The sequence below is a fragment of the Bufo bufo genome, chromosome 10 (genome assembly GCF_905171765.1).
Source record: "Bufo bufo chromosome 10, aBufBuf1.1, whole genome shotgun sequence".
Taxonomy (NCBI): Eukaryota; Metazoa; Chordata; class Amphibia; order Anura; family Bufonidae; genus Bufo; species Bufo bufo.
Window position 1 is genome coordinate 9,644,861 of NC_053398.1, and position 19,769 is coordinate 9,664,629.

Consider the following 19,769-nt stretch of genomic DNA (forward strand, 5'->3'; position numbering starts at 1 on the left):
CTGGCTATAACTACTGTGAGGCAGGGGCGTAGCTCAGTGGCGTCTCTAGCTTTCAAATTGGGGGGGGGGGGGGCACACTGGGGGCCAGGACAAAAGTAGGGGGGGGGGGGCAGCTATAACAACGATACATTTACACAAGTATGCTTAGAAATGCTGCGATACTTTACCCAATACCTAAAACCGCAACAGGGAAGAAAAGTCCTGCTGTCTGTGGTTTTAAAATAAAATAAAATAATCACTCAGATTTCAACATGTCCTAGTTGCCTGTGGATGACACTTTTATAGGGAGGGGGATCTGTGGATGACACTGCTATGGGGGGGATCTGTGGATGACACATACCGTATATAGCATCTTATGCTATATGTGTCATCCACAGATCCACCCCACGACAGTGGCATCCCCATTTCCCCCTCCATAACAGTGTCATCCACAGATCCCCCTCCCTATAACAGTGTCATCCACAGATCCCCCTCCCTATAACAGTGCCATCCACAGATCCCCCTCCCTATAACAGTGTCATCTACAGATCCCCCTCCCTATAACAGTGCCATCCACAGATCCCCCTCCCCGCCTCTCACAGGAGTGTACATTTGACATTTCTAAACTGTAATCCACATCCTGCAGTAACTTTAACTTTAAATCAGGATTAAGCGGCCGCTCATCTCTACTAGTACCTTAACCTTACACCACTCGGCTAGCTTCGGTAACAGGGCCAGGCTACAGCCTACAGGCACTGCCTGTTAGTTGTTACCGGGCGAGTGCTGATTTCTGCAGGTCAGAGGATACGGATTACAGTTTAGAAGAAATGTACACTCCTGGGAGCGGTCCAGTGGCGGATCCAGAGCCTGATCTCGGGAGGGGCACTTCCAGATTATTTTCTGTCCGCCACCACAACACAAGGGTGCTTATAGAACAGACTCTACAGTGTAGAGGTATACTGTATATTGTGTGGCACAGTGTAGAGGTATACTGTATATTGTGTGGCACAGTGTAGAGGTATACTGTATATTGTGTGGCACAGTGTAGAGGTATACTGTATATTGTGTGGCACAGTGTAGAGGTATACTGTATATTGTGGGGCACAGTGTAGAGGTATACTGTATATTGTGTGGCACAGTGTAGAGGTATACTGTATATTGTGTGGCACGGTGTAGAGGTATACTGTATATTGTGTGGCACGGTGTAGAGGTATACTGTATATTGTGTGGCACGGTGTAGAGGTATACTGTATATTGTGGGGCACAGTGTAGTGGTATACTGTATATTGTGTGGCACAGTGTAGAGGTATACTGTACATTGTGTGGCACAGTGTAGCGGTATACTGTATATTGTGTGGCAGAGTGTAGCGGTATACTGTACATTGTGTGGCACAGTGTAGAGGTATACTGTATATTGTGGGGCACAGTGTAGAGGTATACTGTATATTGTGTGGCACAGTGTAGAGGTATACTGTATATTGTGGGGCATAGTGTAGAGGTATACTGTATATTGTGTGGCACAGTGTAGCTGTATACTGTATATTGTGGGGCACAATGTAGCGGTATACTGTATATTGTGTGGCACAGTGTAGCGGTATACTGTATATTGTGTGGCACAGTGTAGAGGTATACTGTATATTGTGTGGCACAGTGTAGAGGTATACTGTATATTGTGTGGCACAGTGTAGAGGTATACTGTATATTGTGGGGCACAGTGTAGAGGTATACTGTATATTGTGTGGCACAGTGTAGCGGTATACTGTACATTGTGTGGCACAGTGTAGAGGTATACTGTATATTGTGGGGCACAGTGTAGAGGTATACTGTATATTGTGTGGCACAGTGTAGAGGTATACTGTATATTGTGGGGCATAGTGTAGAGGTATACTGTATATTGTGTGGCACAGTGTAGCGGTATACTGCATATTGTGTGGCACAGTGTAGCGGTATACTGTACATTGTGTGGCACAGTGTAGCGGTATACTGTATATTGTGTGGCACAGTGTAGAGGTATACTGTATATTGTGTGGCACAGTGTAGAGGTATACTGTATATTGTGGGGCATAGTGTAGAGGTATACTGTATATTGTGTGGCACAGTGTAGCGGTATACTGCATATTGTGTGGCACAGTGTAGCGGTATACTGTACATTGTGTGGCACAGTGTAGCGGTATACTGTATATTGTGTGGCACAGTGTATGCTATATGTGTATAACAAACATATTTCATATAATAACTTACAGTTACTTGGCTTGGCCCTTGGGGATCTCGGACGCCACTTCCACACTTTGGCCGGGGGCTCGGCTGAGCTGATGTTGTGTTTTATCCTAATGAGAAAGATTTCATAATAAGGATTTGGAGAAGGGCCAAAGGGATAGCAGAGCAGGGAGATGCTGGTGCTGCTACTAGGGGGTCATACCATGGGGGAGTAATAAAGCCCACCATAATGCCCCCCCCCCCAGTAGAAATAATTCTCCTTATAATGTGACAATGCAAAAAATACCCCCTTGTAATGCCTCCAGTTGAGCTAATGTCCCCATAATGTGCCAGTATAAAATACCCCTATATAGTGCCCCAGTAAATGCCCCCATAGTGCTCCTCTCCCCCCTTCCTCCTAGTGCCCCCTAAAATGTATCAATATAAAATGCCCAATATATCGTGCCCCAGTAGATGCCCTCAGTGTCCCCCATAATTTGCAAGTATAAAATACCCCTTCTTAGTGCCCCCCGTAGATGACTCCATAGTACTCCTCTTCCCCATAGTACCCACCATAATGTGTCCCAGTATAAAATGCTACTGTACAGAGCCCCCCATATAAAATACCCCTTCTTTGTGGCCTCAGTAGATGCCCCTATAGTGCCCACCAATAATGTGCCAGTAATAAGCCTCCCATCATGTGCCAATAATAAGCCCCCCATCATGTGCCAGTAATAAGCCCCCCATCATGTGCCAGTAATAAGTCCCCCCATCATGTGCCAGTAATAAGCCCCCCCATCATGTTCCAGTAATAAGCCCCCCCATCATGTGCCAGTAATAAGTCCCCCCATCATGTGCCAGTAATAAGCCCCCCATCATGTGCCAGTAATAAGCCCCCCCATCATGTGCCAGTAATAAGTCCCCCCATCATGGGCCAGTAATAAGCCCCCCCATCATGTTCCAGTAATAAGCCCCCCCATCATGTTCCAGTAATAAGCCCCCCATCATGTGCCAGTAATAAGTCCCCCCATCATGTGCCAGTAATAAGCCCCCCATCATGTGCCAGTAATAAGCCCCCCCATCATGTGCCAGTAATAAGTCCCCCCATCATGGGCCAGTAATAAGCCCCCCATCATGTGCCAGTAATAAGCCCCCCCATCATGTGCCAGTAATAAGCCCCCCATCATGTGCCAGTAATAAGCCCCCCATCATATGTGCCAGTAATAAGTCCCCCCATCATGTGCCAGTAATAAGCCCCCCATCATGTGCCAGTAATAAGCCCCCCCATCATGTGCCAGTAATAACTCCCCCCCCATGTGCCAGTAACAAGAGCCCCCCTAATGTGCCTGTAAAACTATTGTGAAAAACAAACAAAACACTTATACTTACCTCCATGTCAGCGATGCGATGCAGGCCTCTTCCGGCCTGTGTCCCGCGTTGTATGGCTCAGGCGGCGCAACGTCATCGCGCCGCCCTCTGATAGGCTGCCGGCCTAGTGCCTGCAGCCTATCAGAGGAAGGGGAAGGGACACGCCTCTCCCTGCCCTGCCCCGCCGCAGCACAGGCAGATGACTACTATGGAGATGAGCGCAATGGAAGCGCTCATCTCCCTGTGCCGGCTGCAGACTCTCAGGGGGCATTTTTGTTGGGGGGGCACAGCGTGATGTAGGGGGGGCCGTGGCCCCCCCTGGCGAAGCCACTGGCGTAGCTATAGGGGGTGCAGAAGTAGCAGTCGCTACCGGGCCCAGGATCCTGAGGGGGTCCAAAGACCCTTGTGCTGCATAAGAAGACACCAGTATTATAGAAAGTGCATGCTGGAGGGAAAGGGTCACAGAGAGGGAATAACTACTGTGAGGGGGCACATATCTGGACATAACTACTGTGAGGGGGCACCATGTGGGCATTACTACTGTGTGCTGGCACAAGGGGAGAATAATTACTATATGTGTACAGTACAGTTATGTTTCTGGCGGAGTTAGAGGTGCGGTCTAGTATGCAAACAATTGCTGCTGTGTACATATTGTCCCTCTTTGTGTTTTGGGAGGTATGAGGTGTAAAACATAATGGTGAAAACTTATGAAAACTGTCAGAGAAGCTGTCCATAGCAACAGACAGAAGAAAAATATCGGCACCCATAGCAACCAATCAGATTCCATCTTTTAGGTATAATGGCAAAGGAATCCAGCAACTGATTGGTTGCTGTGGACAACCCACTATCCTGTTTTTTTGTTTTTTTTTCATAAATCCCCAATATTTTCGCACATTGAGGGCCGGCATCCACCTGGCCGTCTACCGGCCCTGCGGTTATGAAGCCGTCCTGCTGTTTTTCATTTTATATCCCGCACCGCGGCTTGACCCACTTCCGCCCGACACGACCACGTGACCCGAGCTGCTGGCAAGGCTGCGCCGCTGCATCTTCAGTGTGGGCGGACGTGACGTAGGCGGTTGCCTATGATGTCACAGAAGGGGGCGTTTCGTAGTAGTTTCTGGCAGTGTTGTGCGTCACTCTTCCGAGCGGAGTGCAGCGTCGGCAGGTCTCCGGCCGGGATTATCCCCGTCTCTGACGGAGACCGTCTACCGTGAGGTACCGACATGGATTTCATGAACGTCCTCAAGGTGGCGGCTTCTAAGCCGAGTGATGGCGTCGCGGTAAGTGGTGGAGGCAGGGGGCGCTGTGTGTCCGTGTAAGGGGGAAGAGGGTGCAACAGCTGAGTGTCAGTGGGGGAGGGGGACAGCTGGGAAAGTGTGGTTGGCATTTGGCCATTTAACCCTCATGGTGTGTTTTTTTTTTATTTTTTTTTAATTTGCAGCTTTTTTTGGCAATACCATAGAAGTTAATGGAGAGGTTATCTAACTGTCAGATGCTATACAGCGTTCTCTATGGAGTCTGGCTGCTGCCACTGCTGTCCATTGACTTCTATAGAGCTTGACCACTATGTTGCGGTCAGTACAGCATGTGGCGGTGACCTGCGTTCAGATATTGCGTATAGACCCCCATGTTTAAAGGCTGAGGCTCGCTGTCACGGTCGGGCCCCATGTACAGGTCCGTATATCTTTAATCCGTATCCGCAATAAATCCCGTACAGTAAAGCGAATGTCTGCCGTGGTCTAGAGCTGGGATCTGCCAGCGGTGGTGAAACTACAACTCCCAGCATGCCCAAGTGAGTGGAGCCTGCTGGGAGTTGTAGTCTCGCCGCAGCTAGAGACCGCTGACCCCAGGTCTAGCGCCATACTCTGGGAGGAGAAAGAACCGCGTGTTCCGCCATCTAGATAAAGTAGGGGCTGTGCGTCCTTGTGTAAACAATGCATCAACAGCTGCTACATGAGCAACAATGTAACATTCGCCAGGTTTTTCCAGGTTACAGCAGAGCATGCTGGGATATCTTCCAGGTAGGAGTATGTTGGCAGTAGTATTCCAGGGCCCTGGTACTGTGGAATTATCACTGGTGGCTGCGCTGTAATGTTTCCTTAATACTACACGAGGCTCGGCGGGGGGAGGGGACGGCGCTTCGTCAGCAGCTGACTCTCCAAATCATCCGCTGTCTCCCTGCAACCTGTCGTTAGCAGCCGCTTCCCGAGTTATTTTCTGCTGGGCTCCGACATGCCGCCGCCGGAAAGTGTGAGTGCCGCCATCTCCACCGCTGTTTAACTTGTCACAGAAGTCAGTGGACCGCTGATTTAACACGAAGGGCGACAGGGTAAACGTGTTTTCAGAGGCCGTTACCGCTAAGTGCATTGCTTTATGGAGTTTGCAACTTCAGCGGCACATGTAGCTCTGTAATTGGCCATAGAACTGAGCGGTTTTGCCTCTGAGGCCTTGTTCACATCTATATGGCAGGCTTACGGATTGACGCTGTGCACGGAGGCAAACGCCGGCCATCAGTGACAGGGTTAACTGCGTATATTTATAGGAAAGCGGAGTCTGCTACTATTAGTAGAACATATACACTGGCGCATACCACACTATGCTGCCTGGCATTGGTTGGCATATGCACCAGCACATATACAGAGTGTAGCGTAAAAAAAAAAACGTGACCTGAGCCTGTGGCGCATGCGCGCAGCTTTCCTATGGAGGTCTATGAGGACTCCACTATACCTCTGCATAGAATATAAAGTCGTGATCCATCGGGGGCAGCATGCAGGCCTGTCCACAGGATGGGTGATAAGTGTATGATCGGCTGGGGGTCCCACGCCATTCACCAGAATGAGGGCCCGTGTTCCCCATTAAACGTGTGCCCGCCGATCCATTTAACTCTTTGGTAGCAGAGTACATGCGCTCAGAGTGCTGAATGGAGCAGCAGCGCACATGTGTGAATGGCGTTCCATTTAGATGAGAGAGAAGGGCCCCTCATTCTCATGACCAGCAGGGGTCCCAGCGGTCAGACGCTTATCACCTACCCCAATGGATATGGGATAAGTTGTCTTCATGGGATAACTCCTTTACATTAGTAATGGCATAAGAACCTGTTAAATTGCTTTAAAGTGGTTTTCCCATCTCATACAATGGGGGTATATATCACTAGGATATGCCTTCATTGTCACCCACCTCTGGAACCTACACCGAGAATGGAGGCCCGATAGCTGTGGAGGGCACATAGAAATGAATGGGAGTTACGGCTGCGCAAGCGCGGTGTGCTCCCATTCGCTACTATGGGGAGAGCTCTTGGTGGTGGCCTGGGGTCCTCCGCTCCGTTCTGTGTAGGCGAGACCCGCACCCATCAGACAATGGGGCATATCCTAGCGATATGCCCCCATTATTGTCTCAGATGGGAATTCCCCTTTAAGACTTACCTTAGCTGCATGGACTTAAAGGGGTATTCCAGTAGGTACAAGTATCCCCTATCAGTTAGGTGGGGTCCTACCGCTGAGAACGGGGGCCCCATACCCCCTGCTGCTCCCCTTCTTGGTCATCTCCGGATCTCCCTTACTAATGAATGGAATGGCTGTGCACATGTGGACCGGCTGCTCCCGGAGCAGCAGGGGGTACGGGCCGGGGCCCCCTTTCTAGTGATCGTGGGGGTCCCAGCTGTAGGATCCCCACTAATGTGATAGTTTTCCTCTATCGACAGGATAGGGGTTAACTTGTAACTGCTGGAATACCCCATTAACCCCCCTTCACCCGCAATGTAAACCAGCACTAGCATGCATAGCGTAGGTGCTGTAAGACTTTAACTCTTGGTTCCCCCTTTCATGTTTTACACTTCATTGGGTGCAGTTTCTGTTGCCAGCACCGAGGAGCGGAACCGCAGATGTGACCTGTCTGAGCAAGCCGGTCTTTTTATTGCTGTGGGCTGGTTCGAGGAGTTTTCTAGTTTTATGGAGTATCAGTTCCACCATCTGTAACCGTTCCGGTTTATACCGGAGAGTTGACAATGACACCATCATGTCTACATGTGGGTGCTGCGGGGTGTCAGCGGCTGATTTCTTGCTGGTCCGCTATGATTTGGGGTGCTGTGGTCTAGTCCTGGGGATTTCACCGCATGTTATATGACCCCCGGGGTGCGTTACTTTCAGGATGTAGTCATCTCACGAGAACTCGAGGAAAGTCCTGGTCCATGAATGATGAAGCCCCTGCAGACCAGCCGTGACCTCCGACCTCCGCTCTGATGTAGGGACTGTGCAATATTCATCACAGCGATTCTTCTAGTTATGTAAGAATGGGGGGTGGGGGGCTGTATAAAGCCACTGGCTTTTTTTTTTTTGGGGGGGGGGGGGGGGGGTGTCCCATTAAGTCATTAACATCACAATACTGATAATGAAAATCTCTTCTGAGATTCTCTAAGGGACCTGATAGTCCGGACACTTAAAAACTGTATTTACCTTTATTATTTTGGGTTCTTAAAGGGGTAGGTACTTCAGAGGAGGCGCAGGGACCCCCTACGTGACGGCTCATGCTCACTGCAATGAATTGAACAGTTTTGGGGCTCGGTGATCGGCAGTGTTGTCACGCAGCGCCAGGGGCTTGACCAATGGCAACATCTGTACGTTTCCTATGTTGTCCTCGCGTTTGGTGGGTTTCCTCCCACACTGTAAATATATACTGGTAGGTGAATTGGTTTCCGCTGATGTTGTCCTCGCTGTGTCTGGGGTAAGAATTTCGATTTGCAAACCCCATTTGGGACATGAACTGATAAAAAACCTCTCTACAGCAACAAGAGTAAATCTGCCTGTTCCTGGCCATTGGCAGTGCATGTGTTAATGGCTGGGGTCATGATTGCAGTGTGGCTGTGTGCACTGTGCCAGTGCTGATGGCAGCGTTTCATCATCATCGTAGGAGCAGATGTGTCCCCCAGGGAGCAGAATCCACCACTGTAGCAACCAAATCATCTCTGCCTCCAGACCCCGTTTATCACATAGTCAAAATCGACAGCCCCGGAGAAGCGCCCTCTGCGCAGGTGGAGAAACATTCTGCTCGAAATAATGGGTACACTGCGGATTTACAAAACCATAGCATGTCCGTTATTTCTGTGGATTGCACGCCTCTAATGCATGACAATGGGTCGAGTCCACTTGCGTTGCACACTTTTGGGGCGCGGGGAATTTGGGTTTCTTGAGAGTCTTTATATGCCGCTTGTTGGGCTGTTTGCTTTAATTTTTTTTCCCTCCTTTACAGAAGAGGTACAGCTTGGCAGTGGGACCCCCAAAAAAAGATCCCAAAGTCAAAGGGGTGCAGTCAGCTGCCGTCCAGGCTTTCCTCCGACGCAGGGAAGAGGAAGAACGTCTGAAAGGTATCAGTTCTATGTACAGTCTTTCCCAAAGAGCTTCATTATAAATTGGGGTGAAATTTAATCTACAGTGGATTTCAGCCACCTCCATGTCTTATGAAGCCCAATGTGCCAGGTGTCATGGCATTAGCACGTATTAGATATTGGTCTTGTCGCACTTGGTCTCAGGAGCTCACTGGCAGAGTTGACCTATTCCCTGTAAGCTGTTAGGGATGAAGATCGCCTATTAAAGGGGTTGTCTCACCTCAGACATTGGGGGCATATTGCTGGGATCTGCCCCTAATGTGTGATAGAGGTGGGACCCGCACCCATCTTTGGAACGGAGCCTGCAAAGTGAAGGAGGGCGCATCTGCGTGCGGCCTCCGTCCATTCATTCCTATGGGAGTACTGAAAATAGCCGAGCGGTTCACTTGGCTGTTCTTGAAATAAATGGGAAGCGCACTGTGCAAGCGCGGCCATAGCTTTATTCACTTCTGAGAGGCTGATGGAAATAGCCAAGCCTTAGGAATGAATAGAGGGCGGCTACTTATGCTTGGAGCGCTCTTCTTAACTTTTGTGGGCTCCGTTCTAAAGTTCGGTGTGGGGCCAGCACCTCTCAGGCATTGAGGCATATCCTAGCAATATGCCCCCAATGTCTAAGGTGAGACATCCGCTGTAATATACGTTGAGGAGTTCCACCACAGTTTTCACCCCTTCCATGTATGGTTGTGAAAACCGGTTTGAAAAGGCGATCACTCCATAAGCCGGGTAATTTCCAATTCCTACTTCCATATAAGTATAATGGTGCTTCTTGAGCAATTCCCAAGATCTCATGCATGGGGGGTCATTATGCATTGTGTGTACAGTTGAGTGAGGGGGTGGAACATGGATCCCTCAAAAGCACAGCATTCAAGAAAGGAAACTCCTTCAGGTCTTTAGTATGTGTCCTTGTATTATTTGACCTCAAGTTAATAGAGTGAAAGGAAATTTTACTTCATTTGTTATTTATCGCCTTCTAGAACTGAAAGAAAAAGAGAAAAAAAAGGAACTGTTGGAGAAACGCAAGGAACTGAAACATGACAAGAAAGCAAGAGCAATGGCTTCCAGGACAAAGGACAATTTTAGGGGCTACAATGGGATTCCAGTGGAAGAAAAACCCAGGAAGCGACTAAATTCCAACACGGACCAGAACAGCAATAATGAGAACAACGAGTACTTGACAGAGGAAGAAATGTACGAATACTCCCAGAGCGAGTCCGAGCAGGAGGAGGTTGAAGAGCCCCCTCCACCACCACCACCGTCAAAAAAACCCAAGCTTTCCAATGTAAAGAGACCACCACCACCACCAGCCATGAACTTTGCTGAGCTGTTACAGCTTGCACAAAAAAAACAATACGAACCAGTGGAAATTGTAAAACCCGTGAAAAAAAACTATGAACGACCAAAAACGGCTGAAGAACTGCGAGAGATCGAGTTCCTGGAGAGGAAAAACCACAAACATTCAAAAACAAATGACCAGATTGTTATCAAAGTTAGCAAAAGCTCTTCAGATAAACATTCCTCCTCCAAGGGAAGTCATTCCGAAGCCAAGAAGGTGAAGAGCAGCAGTTCCACTACGAAAAGTAGTCATCATGACAAAGCTCGAAGTGGAGACAGCGGGACTATAAAAAAGCATTCTGATGGGAAGCACAAATCTGATAAACACTCGTCAGTCCCCCAGAGTAAAACATTGAAGGCTCCTTCTAATGGCAACCACAAACCTTCATCTAGCAAGGAACCTTCATCTAGCAAGGAACCTGGTGCTAAACACCATTCATCTTCCAGACCAGATAAGAATGGGAGTATGAATGGAAAACCTCAAGGAAATACCCGACCCAGTAGCACAAGTTCTGTGAAGTCTTCTGGAGCTCCCGGAAAGCCATCAGTAAGCACCGGGACAAGTTCTGCGCGGCCATCTGGTGTATCAAGCTCTTCACGGCCTTCTGGAGCACCCATCTCTAGTTCTGGACGACCTTCAGGTACAGCTGGTACACATTCTGCCCGACCAACAATTAGCTCAAGTTCCTCCAAAACTTCTGGCACCCCTGGTTCTGTCCGGCCTCCTGGAAGCTCTGCCCGGCTCTCTAGTGGCTCCGGGTCAGGCAAACCTCACAGCAGCTCTGGATCATCACGTCCAAGCAGTTCTGGACATTTAACCAGCAGCTCAGGTTCTGCACGCCCATCCAGCATATCTGGATCTAGTCGACCTGCCACTGGAAATCCCCTGTCGAGTAGTAAGCCTAAGAGTACCCCATCAGGCAAAGAAGGACCCTCAGTGCGACCAAATGGAGGACCCTCAGTGCGACCAAATGGAGGACCCTCAGTGCGACCAAATGGAGGACCCTCAGTGCGACCAAATGGAGGACCCTCAGTGCGACCAAATGGAGGACCGACTTTGAGTTCTTCTAAACCTGCAGCTAATTCTGGCCCAGGAAGGCCAAGCAGCCAGCTGACAATGGGACCTGGGTCAAAGCACAAATGTACTGTGGTATCTGAAACAATTTCATCCAAAAACTTTGTACCCAAATCTGCTAATGGCCCAGTGAATGGCATGAGACCCGGCCCAGTGAATGGCATGAGACCCGGCCCAGTGAATGGCATGAGACCCGGCCCTCCACCAGGACACAGACCGATGGCTCGTCCTCCAGGTATTCACTGCTGAATTTCAGTGTTTTATTTTTATATTATTGCTTGGGATCCATATTTGATATTACAATTCAGCTCTTGGATTCATGAAGGTCCTGTGTCAATTCCATGGTATGTCTGTAGGTGTTGCTTAGAGTACGTTCATGCTGTGATTTGCAGTGTCCGCTTGTCCTATGCGTGGGACTGCTCCTGGCGCATATGTCAATCATACCCCAGATTGAAATTGCTGTGATTGAAAATGAGTTCCGAATATCTAAAAGAGGTTGTTCCTGCAACAGCTGCATCGGTTTCCACAAGTCTCATTCAGGTGAACAGGAGAGTCCCAGAAATTTCTGCAACAAATCTGCATGTGCATTCAGTCTAGGGTGCATCCATATGGGGCGTATGGGCTGTGGATTTGTATCTAGTTTTATAGTACAATCAAGGTAAATTGATCTACTGTGTGCATTTTAAATCTGCAGCATATCACTTTACGCTGCAGATTGAAACTGTGAATTTAACCTTTTACAATGCAGGAGGTAAAATCTGCAGCAAAATCTTTTCCTGCACTTCTGCTGCAGAATTGCAACAGAAAACTGACCCTGTGTGGCTGTTCCCTTAAAGGATAACTGTCGTAATTATATATTTTTTTGGAGTATTGGATTGTGGTGATTAATATCACCTTGGTGGCCCTATTTCAACTTTTCACTGTGTATTCAATTACCCCTTAATTCCAATTTTTTCTCCCCTGTACTGCCTATTTTTACCTGTGCTTAAAATAGGGTTGCTAGGCATGGTCCGCAGATAGACGGAGCACGCAGCGTGCAGGGTCACATTATTGACAGACAGGGACTGTAAGGGGCTTTAATGCCAGGTCCTCCCCAGCAGCTGATAACAGTGCCTGGGCTGTGTGCACTTCTCCCTGTCCCTGCGCTTGGCAGACGCTCCCTCACTCAGCAGAGCTGGAGAATGCAGAGTTGGAGTAGCGCAGACCAGGGACGGGAGATCTGCCGTCTGCTCAGTGTATAAATGAGAGCAACATGTGGTAAGAGGACCCCTTTGTGCTGCAGGAGATTAACCCTTTAGGGGGAGGGCTCTGGTTACTGACACTTTTGGGGCGCTATTGTTACTGGCTAGTGCATGTGAGGAACTCAATGCATTGTGGGTAGTGAGGGCAGGCGGGATTAGCCTCAGGGTGAGGGCAGTGGCGGCCATCTGAACTGAATAGTGAAATTGCAGACTGGTTGCTAAGGGCTGAATCTGATTAAATATGGGGTAAGTCAGTCTAATAGTAACTGATTCTGGAATATCATGTTATTAGTAACTACATATATGAAAATTGAAATTCGGGTCTAAATGTGACAGTTATCCTTTAAAGTACTCATTGATTCATCAGTAATGTAGAAGGTGGAGGACAGGACTAGGAAGCACACAGATTAATGGAGGAGTACAGGGTAATGCAGAAGGAGACACTCTGGGTAATGTAGAAGGTGGAGGACATGTCCAGAAGGAGCAAGCCTAATGTAGGAGGTGGAGAACAAGTCTGGAAGGAGGAACAAAGAAAAATATAGAAGGTGGAGAACAGGTCTATGAGAAGCACAGAATAATATAGAATGCAGGGGACAGGTCTGAGAGGAGGACAGAGTAATGAAGGAGGAGAACAGAGTAATGTAGAAGGCAGAGGACAGGTCTAGAAGGAGGAGAACAGAGTAATGTAGAAGGCAGAGGACAGGTCTAGAAGGAGGAGAACAGAGTAATGTAGAAGGCAGAGGACAGGTCTAGAAGGAGGAGAACAGAGTAATGTAGAAGGCAGAGGACAGGTCTAGAAGAAAGAGAACCGAGTAATGTAGAAGGCAGAGGACAGGTCTAGAAGAAAGAGAACCGAGTAATGTAGAAGGCAGAGGACAGGTCTAGAAGGAGAACCGAGTAATGTAGAAGGCAGAGGACAGGTCTAGAAGAAAGAGAACCGAGTAATGTAGAAGGCAGAGGACAGGTCTAGAAGAAAGAGAACCGAGTAATGTAGAAGGCAGGACACCTGTCTAGGAGGAGCAGAGTAATGTTCTCTTTTTGGGGCCCGCAGATCATTTGTAGCTTTGGTTAGAACCGTTTCACTAGTGGGAATAGGATGGGAGGACAGTTTGTGAGGCATGTTCTAGGAGTTTTGCGGCAAGGTAATGAAATGGGTGGATAAAAAGGACGAGTAGAAGGGTGTCTTAAGGATGGGTGTGACTGTAGTATGTTCACAACATGATGGAAGGAGGTCAGTGGTTAGTGAAGTAAGGTCAGGTATGAGGGGAATGGGATTGCATTGCGCACCAGGCGGTGAGGTGCGATTTGCAGAGTAGGATATAAAGTGCAAGATTTCTATGAAATGGAAGAAGTTAAACTTTAAAAGCAGGTCCTACACAATAGCTGTTGGCTGAACACTTGTCTGGGGACATCTGTTTCTCCCAACCCTCAAGTATGAGTTTTCAGTAAGAAGCGGGGTGCTGACGGCTGCTTATCTCTCTTATATCAGTTGGCCAGCCGGTCCCGCTTCTATAGATATTATGCCTCTTCTAAGGTATATGGGCACCTGTTGGTTGAGCGCTTTACAAGCAGGGGTCCCCGTGAGGAATGTAACCCACCAGAGGGGGCGTAAATGAAATCTTCAATAGCTATAGACTTCTCCATGCTGAATAAGTCGTCTGTTTGCAGGTCCCCAGCTGCCTCCCATAACCAGCTCATACAAGCGAAGAATCGATGACGAAGAGTATGATTCGGAAATGGAAGATTTCATTGATGACGGAGGAGAGTCGCAAGACGAGATTTCAAAGCACATCCGTGAAATATTTGGCTATGACAGATCGAGGTGAGCAGGGGGGGGGGGGGGGGGGGCGATTGCTTCGGTATGTAATCTTCTCCAGGCCAAGTATGGTGGAGGACTTGTGTAGTTATTGTGCTACCCCACAAGGTTTGTGTCCCGAGGTGCAGTCATTTTGTCCTGTTATTCCAGGTATAAAGATGAGAGTGACTACGCCTTGCGCTACATGGAGAGCAGCTTCAGAGAGCAGCAAAAAGAGGAAGCACGGAGGTAAGTCCGCCTGAGTAACCTTCACATTGGGGGATTATCTTTACTGGATATTTGATTTAAAGAGAGATTTCGCCTAAATTTACTCATGGTAATAAAATGTCTCTACAAGCCTCAATGCCTCTCTTTCATCCTTGGTACAGTGCCAGTCTGAAAGTCTAAGGTTCCATTCACACATCCGTGTGTGTTTTGTGGATCCGCACATCGCCGGCACTATAATAGAAAATGCCTAATCTTGTCCGCAATTACGGACAAGAATAGGACATGTTCTATTTTTTTTTCGGGAACGGAAGTGCGGATCCGCAATCCCGGATTCGGGCAGCAAGTAGTGCAGCCCCATAGAAATGAATGGGTCCGCAATTCCGTTCCGCAAAATGTGGACGTGTGAATGGAGCCTAAACTTGCGCCGGTCGCTATGGAAATCCAAAACAGGGACAATCTGATGATTTTGAGGGTTAAAGCTAAACTCCCACTGAATGGGTAAACATCTAGGCAGCAATTACATCATGTAACTCCCCTTTGCAGGCTGCAGTATTAAATGTCCCCCATATGCCTGGGCCCCTCACAATGAATATACTTACCTCGCTCCCTGCTCACTTCGCCGCTCCTGGTCCCGCACCGCCGCCGCTGCTTCTCCCTGTGCGCGGATGAAAACATTGGGGGGCGGGGGGGAGCAGCCAATGGCAGATGGGGACGAGCCTCCCTAGCATCACACACGATGCTAGGGAGGCTCGTCCCAGCCTGCCATTGTCTGCTACCCCCGACACCAGATGTTTTCATCCGCGCACAGGAAGAAGCGGCGGTGCGGGGAGCCAGGTAAATATATTCATTGTGAGGGGCCCGGGCATATGGGAGACATTTAATATCCTGGATAATCCCTTTTAAGACACCTGGCTGTAGAGAGAGACTCTTGAGAGGGCATGTCCACCAGCACTCAGCACATCAAGTAGACATGCAGATTACTATACACTCTGAACACCAGATGGCACTATACTATGTATGACCTACACAATTAATATTATCATATTGTGTAGGTCATACATAGTATAGTGCCACCTGGTGTTCAGTGTGTATAGTAATCTGCATGTCTACTTGATGTGCTGGTGGACATGCCCTCTCAAGAGTCTCTCCCTACAGCCAGGAGTCTGCAAATTTAGCCTCTATTCATTGCAGGGCAGCCAATATAAACAGCCCTGTCAGCGAAAGAAGAGTAGTATAGCTGGAAATAGTCCATCTGCAGAGAGGGAACTATATTGTCGGCTGCCAGGGGGGAAAGGAGGCTGATCTATCAACAGAAAGTATTTGCATCTATGGTGGATTTTTTTTAATAATCTGTGGAAAGGCTGTAGATTATTCCGTCATGACATGTGATGGCCAGTTCGCAGTGTTCGCCAACAAACACATGCGATCTGCCATCTTTATTCCCAAGTCCGGCGATGCAGAGGTAAGTCCTTACCTGTGCCTGCGCTGCGAGCCGCTCTGAAACACATGCGGTCATCGGGCTGTTCTCGGAACTGCCTGCTCCCGGTGACCGCATGTTTCAGAGCGGCTCGCGGCGCAGGCACAGGTAAGGACTTACCTCTGCATCGCCGGACTTGGGAATAAAGATGGCAGATCGCATGTGTTCCTCGGCGAACACTGCGAACTGGCCATCACTGCATGCAGATCTGACCTGTCTTTTATGGGGTTTTTTCAGCCTGCGGCTAGGTATTCAGGAAGACCTGGAAGAGCTGAAGCGTGAAGAGGAAGAACTGAAGAAAAAAGCCAAGCTAGAAAAAGCCACTAAAAAGATGAAAAAGCGATAGCACATTCTCAGCCAAGCATGGACATTTTCACATCAGCCCATTACAGTGCAGTTCTCTGCACAGCCACCAGGTGAAGACTGGACCCCTGTCACAAAGAGAGCCTTCTATCCATTTATTTGCAAAAAAAATAAAATCTATATACAGAATGAATTAAAGATCCTTTTAAAAATCTAGTTATGGATTTTTGGAACATATTAGTTGTCAGGGTTTTTTTCTCAACTTTTTTTGCTACCGTATCACAGGTCAAAACTGGATCTGCCGGACACCCAGGACACGGTGAAGAACTCGGCTTCTATTTTTTTTTTTTTTATAAGTATATTAAATATGGATATTGTTCTAAGAACAGATTAATCAATAAATTATTTGTATCATAAGAGGATTTATGAACTTGTCCCATCTCCTTATGTTGAATTTTCTGATCTGTGAATATTGGGATAATGTAGATCTCTACAGGTGACGTGTGGCTTATAGGTGAGGTTATTTTATAGCTAGGGTTGGTTACAATCCCTAAGTGCACTTACCGCATGTTAGTAGACCAACCTCAGGGTCACTAAACCTGAAATGCAACTTGATGGAATATAAAATGACAATAGAACAGTGTGAAGAGTTTTCTGCTCAGCAGCTGTTCTATAGTCGCCTCACCACTGAAATACTGCATTTCCAGCTTGTCCCCACCATTCTACAGCTTACATATAGTAAATCACATTAAAGGGGTTGTCTGCTTTAGTTATATTGACCTATCCTCAGGTGGAGATCGGACTCCCAGCACCCCTACCGATTTCGCTGTTTGAAGAGAAAGCCACGTTTATACGAGCACTGCCTTCTCTTCATTGTTTATCTGCTCACTGTCGCAACCCTAGCGGCACGCAGTGGAATTGCAGGTATGGCGTCCCCTTAACTTCCTTGTGCTCCTTTCTGCTCAAGTGAATAGGAAGGAGGCGTCCCATAGAAATGAATGGGGCGCTTACTTGTAATTACACTGCTTGCCGCTGTGGTTGCAACAGTGAGCAGGTAAACGATGAAGAGACAAGGCAGCACTCGTACGAGTGTGAAGAGATGGACAAACAGCGGATCAGCAGTGGGGCCTCCACCGATCTGATATTGATGATCTATCCTGAGGATAGGTCATCAATATAAAGAAAACAGACAACTTTAAATATGTAAGTGCATTACTTATCCTGTATTATACTCCAGAGCTGCACTCACTATTCTGCTGGTGGAGTCACTGTGTACGTACATTACTTATCCTGAGTTACATCCTGTATTATACGCTAGAGCTGCACTCACTATTCTGCTGGTGCAGTCACTGTGTACATACATTACTTATCCTGAGTTACATCCTGTATTATACTCTAGAGCTGCACTCACTATTCTGCTGGTGCAGTCACTGTGTACATACATTACTTATCCTGTACTGGTCCTGAGTTACATCCTGTATTATACTCCAGAGCTGCACTCACTATTCTGCTGGTGCAGGCAAAGTACATACATTACTTATCCTGAGTTACATCCTGTATTATACTTCAGAGCAGCACTTTATTCTGCAGGTGCAATCACTGTGTACATACATTACTCATCCTGTACTGATCCTGAGTTACATCCTGTATTATACTCCAGAGCTGCACTCATTATTCTGCTGGAGCGTAATATAGGATGTAACATACCAGAAAAATTGTCCTATAGTAGACATTACGTAGTGTACTTTGTTTCAGTGTTCCTTAAAGGGCTTCTGTCACCCCACTAAAGTCATTTTTTTTTTTTTTTTTTTTTTTTTGGGCTAGTTAAATTACTTATCCTGCGATATATGAAAATATAATGGTGTTACTTACTTTGATTCAGCAGTTTCTTCTAAAAACAAACTTTTATAATATGTAAATTAGGTCTCTACCAGCAAGTAGGGCGGCTACTTGCTGGTAGCAGCTGCAGAAAACCGCCCCCTCGTCGCGTTGATTGACAGGGCCAGCCGGGATCTCCTCCTCCGGCCAGCCCTGTCGGCATTTTAAAAATCGCGCACCTGTGTTCATTCTGCGTAGGCGCTCTGAGATGAGGAGACCTAATTTACATATTATAAAAGTTCGTTTTTAGAAGAAACTGCTGAATCAAAGTAACACCATTATATTTTCATATATCCCAGGATATGTAATTTAACTAGCCCAAAAAAAAAAAAAAAAAATGACTTTAGTGGGGTGACAGAAGCCCTTTAACTTTGCAAATACTTTAAAAGAGTTGTCCAACATAATAAAAATTTGCAAGACAATCCCTTCAATAGCATAAAATAGATAAATCGCCTTATACTTGTCTTTCTTCGGTCCCGGACCAGTTCTTGTTTACAACCTGCATTGGTCATGTCCCAGTATATGACCTGTGACCGCTGCAGCCACTTGCTGTCCTCAGTGGTCTGCCACTTTCAGGCTATTGCAGGGCTAGTCTGAGATTTAAATGTACTGATCTAGTGTGACATGTCTTGTTCCATAAGCAAACAGAGCTGCATTCAGAGTGCTGATGGATTCCTGTTTGCTGTCAGGACTCTGTACACAATACGATTTGGGTGTCAGCTAAACAGATTCTCAGGATGGAAGAGGGGGGGGGGGGGGGGGCAAGTCTCCTTGGGATACAGAACTACATACACTGGCAGCAGCCTCCTCTGCAGGCTACAAGGTGGTACTGCAAACCATTAAAATGAGTAAACCTGTAACTGTATAGCTTCTAATGTACAAATATGAATTGTGTATATTTATTATTTCTCGGTGCAGTTTGAATAAAGTTGGATTTTAGGTTCAGTGGGATATGAGGGATCCTCTGGATTTTAGATGCAGAAATGTATAACCTGCATCTTGCCCACTATGTGGTTGTATTCTTGCCAAATCTTCAAATGCCAGTGAACTGAGCACCATGCTGCAGGCCGGACGGGTTACAAGGGTTTACCTATCGGAGACACAATCACATTTGTACTCGGGTCTCGCTTATCCTATCGTTACATTGTATTGTGTGATACATAACCAGATGTGTAACAATATTGTGAAGTTAAATGGTCAAATCCTTTTTTTTTTCAGTCATAACTGCAATTATGTTTTTTTTGTGGGGGAGTCAAGATAAGTGATCATGTAGCAAAACCCCTGTTTACAGCCAATTGCTTTCTTCAATAAAGGGACAGTGAACCATGTTACTGCACTAACAGTGTGTCTCATTACATTGTACATGTCAGGGCATGTTCACACGCGGCAGGAGTGTCTGCCACTAAGTCTCTGTTCCATACATGTGAATAGGGTTGTGTCTGCAGCAGGTGAAACCCTATGCAGGTGAATAGGATAGTCACAATTATTGGCAAGAAATACTCAAAATATAGACCAAG

General features: G+C 47.3%; 1 protein-coding gene across 2 annotated transcripts; it reads left to right on the plus strand.

Moving 5' to 3' along the window:
- Positions 1-4,624: 4,624 nt before the first annotated feature.
- SPTY2D1 (SPT2 chromatin protein domain containing 1) lies at positions 4,625-16,791 on the plus strand. Of its 2 annotated transcripts, none has more exons than XM_040409769.1 (7): positions 4,625-4,823; positions 8,788-8,902; positions 9,898-11,199; positions 11,296-11,565; positions 14,240-14,393; positions 14,538-14,615; positions 16,309-16,791. In XM_040409769.1, exons 1-7 carry the CDS (start codon positions 4,767-4,769, stop codon positions 16,415-16,417), a joined length of 2,085 nt encoding a protein of 694 aa, XP_040265703.1. In that variant the 5' UTR covers positions 4,625-4,766; the 3' UTR covers positions 16,418-16,791. The 2 variants fall into 2 exon arrangements, with proteins under 2 accessions (XP_040265703.1, XP_040265704.1); XM_040409770.1 differs by having other exon boundaries at positions 9,898-11,184; positions 11,281-11,565.
- The last annotated feature ends 2,978 nt before the right edge of the window (positions 16,792-19,769 follow it).